Genomic DNA, 9546 nt, shown 5'->3' on the forward strand with positions numbered 1-9546 from the left:
TCGCCTTTTAAAGGTTAACTACTGTATTTACATATCACATTTTGTCTCTTGATGGACACGTGAGTTGCTTCTGCCTCTCAGCTGTTGTGAATACCTGATAAGGCCTGCTGCATCTACCTGAGCCTGGCTCGAGTTTGGAGACCTGTCTTTAGGGTCTGATTTAAGAAGTGCCACTTCTGGGCAAAAGTGATTCAGCATATCCGCCTTAAAATCAACCCTGCCTGGTAACTGTTACCTGGAGTTTTGTCACTGGCCCACCTCTCCTTGCACTACCTAACCTTGCCCTCTATGTCATCTTACCTCACTTCCTTAACCCTGACCCCTGACCCAAACCTATAAAAAGACTGCTTTATTCAATAAAATGAGTTCCTGCTTCGACAGATCTCCCGGCTTGGTGGTGTTTTATTCCTTGGGGCATCCGGGGAGGTCCGGCCGTCGACACTCACCATCCTGCTCAGCCACAGAGGGCGTCCAGCTGGACTGGCCACCCTCCTCTCACCTCCACCTGCCGGATATCGACCCGGCGTATGAGCATTAAACAGTGACCACCTGTACACAGTATTTCTCTGGGTGTCTGTTGCAATGTTTGGGGGATATTCCTAAAACGGAAGTTGCTAATGACAGAGGGTTTTTGTTTGTTTTATTTTTCATTATGTTGGGGATTGAAGCGAGCACCAGACACATGATAGGCTACCATTGAGCTCTACCCCATCCAAACCATGCACATTTGGAAGAACAAACACTCCCTTCTCCTACATCATTTCCCTTCCCATCAGCAGTGTGTTACTGGTTCCAGTTTCTTCATATTCCCCAACATTTGTATTGTCCTGTCTTAAAGCAAGTAAAAGAAGTGCAGTCCCAGAGTGGCGCCTTGCTAAGGTTCTGATTTTCACTTCTCTAACGACTTGTGCTGTGACTGAACATTGTACTAATTGCCTTGCTCTCTGCTGTGACCAATGTCTGACAAGACACAGCTTAAGGGAGTGTGGCCTTTGTCTCACGGTCTCAGGAGGACTGCAGTGTGTTGTGGTAGGAAGACATCACAGGGGCTGGTCACCGTTCCTCTGAAGTCAGAGAGCAGAGAGCAGAAAAGAAGCCAAGTCAGACTAGTAAGCCTCAGATCTGACCCCAGGGGACCCATGTCCTCCAGTGAGGCTCCACCCTCTAAGCGTCCTAAGAGTGAACAGAGGACACTTTACATTCAAACCACTCATGGGTGTTACAGCCCAGTGAATGCTGTGTAAACAGGATGCAAGTGCGAATAGCACTGTTTACACTGTGGACCAATGGGGAACATCTCCAGTGTTCAACAAAAGGAGATGTTGACTAGCCTGTGCTGTGCATAGGTGTGACTGGACTTTTACTACTTTGTGGGTTTCTTACTCTCTTCCACCCTTCTCCACCCTTATTCCACTCTTCCAACCCCCCAACACTAGGTAGGAGAGAAAGAAGGACAAAGGGGAAAGGGGGTGTTGTTATCATTAAACTACTTCCTGCTGATTAGGGGTGCGGAGGTCCTTGGAGCAGGCTTGATCTTTGCCGACAGGATATCCAATTTCTTTTTTTCATCTCTTTGTGCACAACCACTTGACCAGCTGCAACAAATCACAACCAACAGCAACTAGCAGCAGCAGCAACAACAGCAGCAGCAGCAGGAGCAGCAGCAGCAGCAGAAGGAGCAGCAGTAGCAGGAGCAGCTGGAGAAGTAGCATCACCACAACCCCTCTCGGGGCTCCCACATTTACATACCCTCTCAAGAGTCCCCCCAAATCCAAATTTCACACATTTGCAGAAACTGTCTGCAGCCAACAAAAATCACACCCCTGCTAGAGCACGAGGCAAATCAGAGCTGCTGTGGACACTCTGAAGCAGCCCCATATCCCACAACTGGGATTAAAACAAAAACATATTCCCATAACATTTCTGTGTTTTTAAAGAAACCAAAAATTCTCACTGTGAACATGCCCTGAGCTAGTACACAGTAGTCTAAAAGGCAGGGGTCAGTTTTTTTTTTTTTTATATGTAATGACTGTAGTAATCAGTTTATTATACAGATTAATCATTCTTGAATGTACAAGCTCCAGAGGAGCAACTGGGTCTTTAAATATACACAAGTATTTCCATCAAATGAATTTTCACCCTTACATCAAAATAGGCCTAAAGCAGTTAAAAACATAAGAAAAATAAGAGCTATTAGCTATGTATTAACTGAGAAACCACATACAAACCAAAGATTATGGAAAGGGGCTAAAAGGAGGAAGGCTGAAAGGGCAGGGAGATGTGAAGTGTTGGGAACAAAAGCCCACCACACTTTATGTACTAACAGCTCCAGTCCATTTAAATGTTGATCAGTTAAACTTAGACCTTAAAATACAGCATGTAGGTAGAGTTTACTGTTTGCTTATCACTTTCACCTACATTGTAGGTCCTTCAGGATGAAATGAATACAGAAACAGCTTCATGTTCTTCACCTTGCTTTTTATGACTGTTTAAGATTAGATGGATTCCACTTAACAACAATCTCCTACGGTCACTGGAGCTTTTTTCCTCCCATTCAAGCACACACTGTGTACCCACTAACCCTCACATTTGCCATTATCCAAATTTAAATCAATAAGGAAAGCTTTTAGTCTCACACCTAGGTTACGCCCGGAGAACTGGCTTCTCACACACACACTTCTCTGCTAGGAGGCAATGTTGGTACAGAAGTACAGTATTTCTAGTTTGTTGTTCCAAGTATGTACAACACGCAGCACTGCTGTGTCAGGTAAACATGTGCACAGGGGAAGATGAGGCGTGGGCTCATAGAAAGCAGTCAAATGGAAATCAAAAGGACTTTCTCTTTCAGAGTTCCCCTAGCTTTATTTGTAGAGGTTATCCAATAATTTCTTTAATTATATCGCATACTTCTGAGTCCATTCCCGAGCTATTCTGTTGTACTTTTCTCTATCTGTTTTGTAGATCCGAGCAATCTCAGGCACTAAAGGATCATCTGGATTGGGATCACACAACAGAGAACAGATGGACAAAAGTACTTTTGAAATAGTTAGTGCTGGAGACCACTGTGACCGTAGAATATCAAGACAAATGCTGCCATTACTGTTAATATTTGGATGATAAATTCTTGTTGTAAATGCAACCTTAGGTGGTTTGAAGGGGTAATCTGTTGGGAAATGAATTGTCAAGAAAAATACTCCACCCTGATAGGGGCTGTCATTTGGCCCCATTATTGTAGCTTGCCAATGAAACATATCATCTCCAACAGGACCTGCTGAACACTGTGCTGGGGGATCTCGAGCCAGGTCATTCAATTCCTTGTGTATTCTCTTCAGGGCCATGGTGGGAAACGGTGGCGACGGCCCCCGGGCCGGGGACGGGGACGGGGGAGGGACGGGGAAGGGACGAGGGGGCCTGAGATCGCCCGAGCGGTCGCGAGTCGACCGGAGAAGAGCGGGGGCTCCGGAGCGCGGATCCGACGAGCTGAGGGCCGAGGCCCGCTCAGCTTCTGGGCCTGCCGCAGCGGTCACCGCATCACCCGGCGGCGGCCCCTTTATGCGCTGCCGCCACAGCCGCCGCTGCCGCCGTAGCTGCCTCTTCCCCGTAGGCTCAGCGCCGCCTCCTCAGCCGCCGTGGATCCCTCCGCCTGTGAGGAAGAGCCCCAAGGTCCGGGCTCGCCGAGCGCCCCACGGTCGCGGAGCCGGGAAAGCCTGCCCAGGGGTCAGTTTTTAATGTCCTCAGAGGAAGAGATGCATGCTGTTAGGGAAAGTACATTGCAGAATATGGTATGGAATGCCATTTATGTAAACAAACAAAAGAAAAACACCACACAGAGTGTGTATACGTATCATTCATCAAGAAGAAAAACGGCAGGAGTCCAACTGAACTGAGAGAGTCGGCAAGAAAAGGCCCAGAGTCATTGCTGAACATAGTCTGAGAAGATACTTGCTTTATCCATAATGCCTTCACGAAGGTAGCCAGTGACAACACTGTGCTTCTGCCACAGAGACGTTGATAAAAACCTCTTCCAGCCAGGCATGGCGACTCGTGCTTGTAATCCCAGCCTTTGAGAGGTGAAGGTGGGAATTCCAAGACAGCCTGGGCCATGATAGAACATGTCTCCAAAAATAAATCTCCTGGGGCTGGAATAATGGCTTAGCAGTTATGAACACTGCTCTTCCAGAGGTCCTGAGTTCAATTCCCAGTAACCACATGGTGGCTTGCAACCATCTATACTGGGATCTGATGCCCTCTTCTGGTATGCAGGTGTACTTGCAGATAGATCATATACATGTATAAATAAATACATATAAATAAATGAACAAAAACAAAAACTCATATACATTAATAATAATAATAACAATGATGATGATGAAGAAAAAGAAATCTTTTTAAAAGACGAGGATAATCATATGAGAAAACCAGAACTATGCTCTGGCACAGCTTATCTCTTTGCTCTTATGCTCAGTTGTGGAAGACGGATGTGGAATTTGCACAAATCAGAGAAAAAATAAATGAAAATAAAATTTAAAAAAAATCACCTCACACTGAATTCAGCAGCAAAGAACATCAGCCTTGTTCCTATGCTTGGAAGGAAAACAAAAACCCAAGCCCAGCAACAGCAGCAAGCAGAGAGGCGCCAGGCAAAGCCAGGCCAGCACCCAGGGCTATTAATAGCGCTGGCCGAAGGTCTGCCAGCTACCTGGATAACCCTTCTCCCAGCAGAGCAGGCTTCCAGCTGGAGCTCCAGGGACTTCTGGGTGTTGGCATGCTGCTGGGGGGAGGGTCATTGAGTCCTTTAGTCAAGAGAGGCCACGGCCTCTGTTAGATAGATGTGACCTTGAACCCCAGAAGGTTACAGGGCATAAAAATATTCAGTGCCTTGTCACAGTTTAATACTGAGTTTCGGTTTTGCTTTATTTATGGCTTTGGTTTGGTTCATACTTTATGCTACTTGCCTCACTCACACTAGGCAGTGTTCTACCACTAAGCTGTATTTTCAACCCCAATATTAAGTTGTTGTTTTTTGTTTTTTTTTTTGACACAGGGTCTCACTATATACCCCTGGCTGTCCCGGAACTCACTCTGTAGACCAGGCTGGCCTCCAACTCACAGAGATCCGCCTGCCTCTTCCTCCTGAATGCTGGCATTAAAGCATGCACCACCATACCTGGCTCCCCATATTAAGTTTTAAAGGAAGCTATGCACAAAATTGGGAAGATGCTAATCTCCATTTTAGAACCCATGGCATATTCGCCTCTAATCTAGTTGAAGAAATAACTGTATAAAGCACGGGTTCCTTGCACAAGTGTCCTGACCACACCCCACCTCCCCACCCTGCCTCTCCTAGTCTTATCCACATTTGCCAGCCAGGGCTCTTACTCAGATGGCACAGTGAAGGTGACTGTCTTCAGTCTTCAAAATGTAGCTGGCCTCAGGCAGAGTAGAGGTCCTGCACCCAGCAAGCAGCAAGCTGTCCAACTCTAATGCTCCTACACCTGATGGCGCCCCACTCTTCCAGTACTGTCCATTCTGTAGTGGAGCTGAGGGTAATCAAGAGAAAGACTTTGATGTGATGTAATTCCAGAGAAAGGTGTGGAGGGCTTGCCTACCTTGGGACTTAAAGGATAATTAGTCAGTGCTCCAGCCACAGCCCTGGGCTTTCAGGCTATAAACACCTGCATTGGGGCCCCCCACCCTGACTTCTCCCCTCGGTCATCAACAGATGGGGAAGCACATCCTGCTCCTCCCTCCCGCATGCTCCTCAATCACTTTGGAATGCACTTCTTCAAGTTTTTGCTGTCACTAGCTCAGAACCATGGCATCAGGAGCATGCGGTGGTGACTCTGTCTCAGAGGCACCTGGATCCAAACCAAGCCTCCTCAAGCTGCAGGTAGCAGGACACGACCACATAGCCAGCCCCCAGCCCTTCCACCCAGGCCTGCTCCTGAGGGACTAGGCTTCTCCACCCAACCTGCATTCCTGACACTTTCAGACTTGTGCCACTTGGATGTGAAGGGGCAGCCGCCTTGACACAACTGCAGCCATCTTGACGTGAGACTCCATGGCTTCCTGGAGTCACCCTGGCTGCTTTTTCCTGAAGTATCCCAGCAAACTACACACAGATAAAAACCGTTAGCATCGTATGTTGAGTTTTCTGCCTAGTCCCAGGCTCACAGATGCACCTATCTCCTCAATGGTATCTTAAGGCAAGTTAGGTACAGTGAAGCCAGGATGGTCACTTTTGTCCTGGGCCATAAATACGTCTTTCTTCCTGTGGTGGTCTCAATGAGAATGGTCCCATAAGTTTATATATTTGAATGCCAGGTCCTTAATTGGTGGGACTGTTTTAGGAAGGATTAAGTGGTATGGCCTTGTTGGAGAAGGTGCGTCACTAGGGGTGGGCTATGAGTTTCAAAAGCCCATGACAGGCCCAATCTCATTCTCTCTGACTCTATCTTTTGAATCAGGATTGGAGCTCTTAGCTCCTGCTCCATCCCGATGCTGGCCTTCCTGCAGCCATGCTCAGCAATATGATGAGCACAGACCCTGCAACTGTAAGCAAGCCCCCAATTAAAATGCTTTCTTTTATTGGTTGCTTCAGTCATGGTGTCTCTTCAAAGCCATGGAACAGTAAGTAAATAAGATGCTTTCTGATTCAAAATCCAGCAGTCCAAGTGCTCTTGTTGCTGGTCAGGCTCCTGCTTCTGTGATAGTAAGTGCCTCACTGAACTGATCTGTCTCTCTCGTTGGTCAGTCTCACAGTACCTGGCAGAGGGTCCTTACATAACAGAATGGAATCACTCCAGAGCATGTATCCATGTTCCCAAGACCCAAGAGGAAACAGTATATACACACATACATACACACACACACACACACACACACACACACACACACCACAGAGAGAGAGAGAGAGAGAAAGAAAAGAGAAGGAGAGAGAGAGAGAGATGTCTTAGTCCTACCAGCCAAGCCATAACTGTAGAATGGATAATTGTATTTGATACTTGATATATATCCTACATTGGAATTCTACTTGGCAAGAAAATAACAACAATAATAGTAATAGCGTATCAATGTGAATGAGTCTCAAGGTGGGGAACTAGCATCCAGGCACAGAAGAGAACACCCTATTAAGAGTCTGCAATCCCAGCTTTGGAGGGGGTGAGTCAGGAGAATCATGGGTTCCAGGTTAACCTGAACACCTCATCAAGCTCTAGCTCCAGTTATTCGGACTTCCACAGGAACCAGTCACACATGTGACACACACATATATGTAGGCAAAATATGCATATACACAAAATAATTTTTTTTTCAGATTTTTTAAGAGAGCTGGTGGGGTGGCAAATAGGATAATTTTTTACCTTCCTGACAATGCTGCTAAGGCAGCGTTGGTTGTGTGCCCAGCAGCATTTGAGTTTGCCTCTTTCTGGAGCACTAAGATGTGCCAATGCCAAACATGTAGACCGTATCTCACCCAACCCACACGGGACCACTGAGAACTCGGAACCAATGCCGCCAGGGATTATCAGTCATTTTTTCTAACCTACGTTAATTAATTACACAAAAGAATGGGTTTCACTGGGATACTTTCACACATTTATGTAATCTGTTTTGCTTATATTCACCTTCATCGCAGATGATTAGAAATAAAGAATGAAGCCAGGCAGGTGGGGGCCCAAGCCTTTAATCCCAGTGCTTGGGAAGCAGAGGTAGGATCTCCAAGGCCAGCCTGGTCTACAGAGTGAGTTCCAGGACAGCCAGGGCTACACACGCACACACACACACACACACAAATCCCGTCTCAAAAACAAACAAACAAATAAAAACATAAAAAGAAAAGCATGAATGGATAAAATTGCACTGAAATAATAAAAAAGAAAGCTTTCCTCTGTGTCTCAGTTTGCTCTTGCTGTGAGAAACACCATGACCAAAAAAGCAACTTGGGGAGGAAAGGGTTTACTTCAGCTTTCAGTGCTTGCAGTACAGCAGGAAGAGAAGTCAAGGCAGGAACTGAGGCAGAAGCTGTGGAGGAGTGCTGCTTACTGGCCTGCCCAGGGAGGAGCTGTGCACACCAATCATTAATTAAGAAAAGGCCCCCACAAACATGCCCACAGGCAATCTAACGGAGGCACCTTCTCAGTCTAGGTTCTTGCTTCCCAGATGACCCCAGTGTCAAATTGACCTCCCCCCCCCCAAAAAAAAAAAAAAAAACAAAACAAAACCTAACTAACCAATGCATTTAGCCATAGGATTTATGGTAGCAAGGCAGGAGTCTGACTCAGAATTCATCGTTTCATTCAGTCGGTTGCCAAAAAACAGGCAAAAAGCTGAGTTACTAAACTTTCTCAAGAACTTATGTTCTCCATAGCGATGCCCATAACTGAGGAGGCACCCAGCCTTTATTTACTTCCAGCAGGGAGCTCCCCTGAGCAACACCCCCATGGAGTGGAGATTTTGGAGGAGGTGAGGGGCATCTTCTGCCAGGGTAGATTCAGCTTAACCTCTACTCCAACCCCAAACCAACCCTCCTGTTGTTTCTCACCTGCCAGGGTGCTATGCTGTCTCTCCAGCCATCCAACTAAAAATACCAGGGGCCTCCCCTCTGTTATCATCATGTCCTTGAAGTGCCCAGCCTCCCCTCTTGTCCATGCCCACTGCTGGCACCCAGCACGGCACTTGGCATCTTTCATTTGGGTCTTACCCAGTCCGGTCCCCTCACTCCCGCTCCATTGGCTCTCTCGAATCCAGACCTCAGCCGGTCCCGTTCCACCCCTGCAGGCTCTCCACCACTCTCCCGGCACCCACACCTACCTGCCCTGGACAGCTTTCCAGGTGACTGAGGTCCCATGGGCTTTTGCTCTTCCTAAAAGCAACTCAGAGCAGTCTTGCTGCCTCCTCCCCCTCCTTTAACCTGAGAATCACTGCACAGCTTCTGTGCCCTTGGGACCGAATGCCCCACTTTTTCCTTCTACAGTTTGCATTCAGATGCCCCATGGTGCCCCATCTATCTGCTTTCAAGTCTACATGAGTCAAGCAGCTCTCTAGGCCCTAGGGATTAGAACCTATCTCCATGACCCTGACCTTGACTGCTCCAGACTCTCACGCCAGTATGTGACTAGTGCCTTATGTATTCAAATCAACTGGCCTGGATGGTTAGGGCATAGACTACAGACTGCCATCTTTGTGATGAGTGATCCCGTGGATCGATGGGAACGTTTTCTCATATTTTCGCTACCTTTGTTATTTGAGAATCCCAAGCATTATAGAATACATTCTAGTTACTCTCTACCCCCTCCCCTCCCCTCTCCCGTTTTCCTCTTGCTCCTGTCAACCACAACCCAGCCACCGTGACCGACCCCTTAGCTTAAGCAGGGTCACCTGGATGCCAATCAGATTGGAACTGTCCATCTGAGCCTGATGCAGCACTCAGTGGGTACACAACTGAAGGTGATGTTATCAGTAGCAAATTGCTCTGCAGTGAAGGCAGGCCCCCTGAGGCCCTCCTCCATCCATGCCTGACATTGTGATATGGGAGTGCAGTGAATG

The 9546-nt window shown here is 47.2% G+C and overlaps 1 protein-coding gene across 1 annotated transcript; it reads right to left on the reverse strand.

Moving 5' to 3' along the window:
• Window positions 1–2833: 2833 nt before the first annotated feature.
• Window positions 2834–3586, reverse strand: LOC129688122 (ubiquitin-conjugating enzyme E2 D2-like). The gene has a single exon (XM_055622859.1). The coding sequence runs from the start codon at window positions 3336–3338 to the stop codon at window positions 2895–2897; it is 444 nt and encodes a 147-aa protein (XP_055478834.1). The 5' UTR covers window positions 3339–3586; the 3' UTR covers window positions 2834–2894.
• Between the last annotated feature and the right edge of the window lie 5960 nt (window positions 3587–9546).

This window comes from Psammomys obesus, unplaced genomic scaffold (assembly GCF_907164565.1).
Source record: "Psammomys obesus unplaced genomic scaffold, mPsaObe1.curated_primary_1811, whole genome shotgun sequence".
In the NCBI taxonomy this organism is placed as follows: domain Eukaryota; kingdom Metazoa; phylum Chordata; class Mammalia; order Rodentia; family Muridae; genus Psammomys; species Psammomys obesus.

Excerpts from the sequence above, each read along its gene's own strand:
- LOC129688122 (XM_055622859.1), bottom strand. The coding sequence starts at position 3,338 with ATGGCCCTGAAGAGAATACACAAGGAATTGAATGACCTGGCTCGAGAT.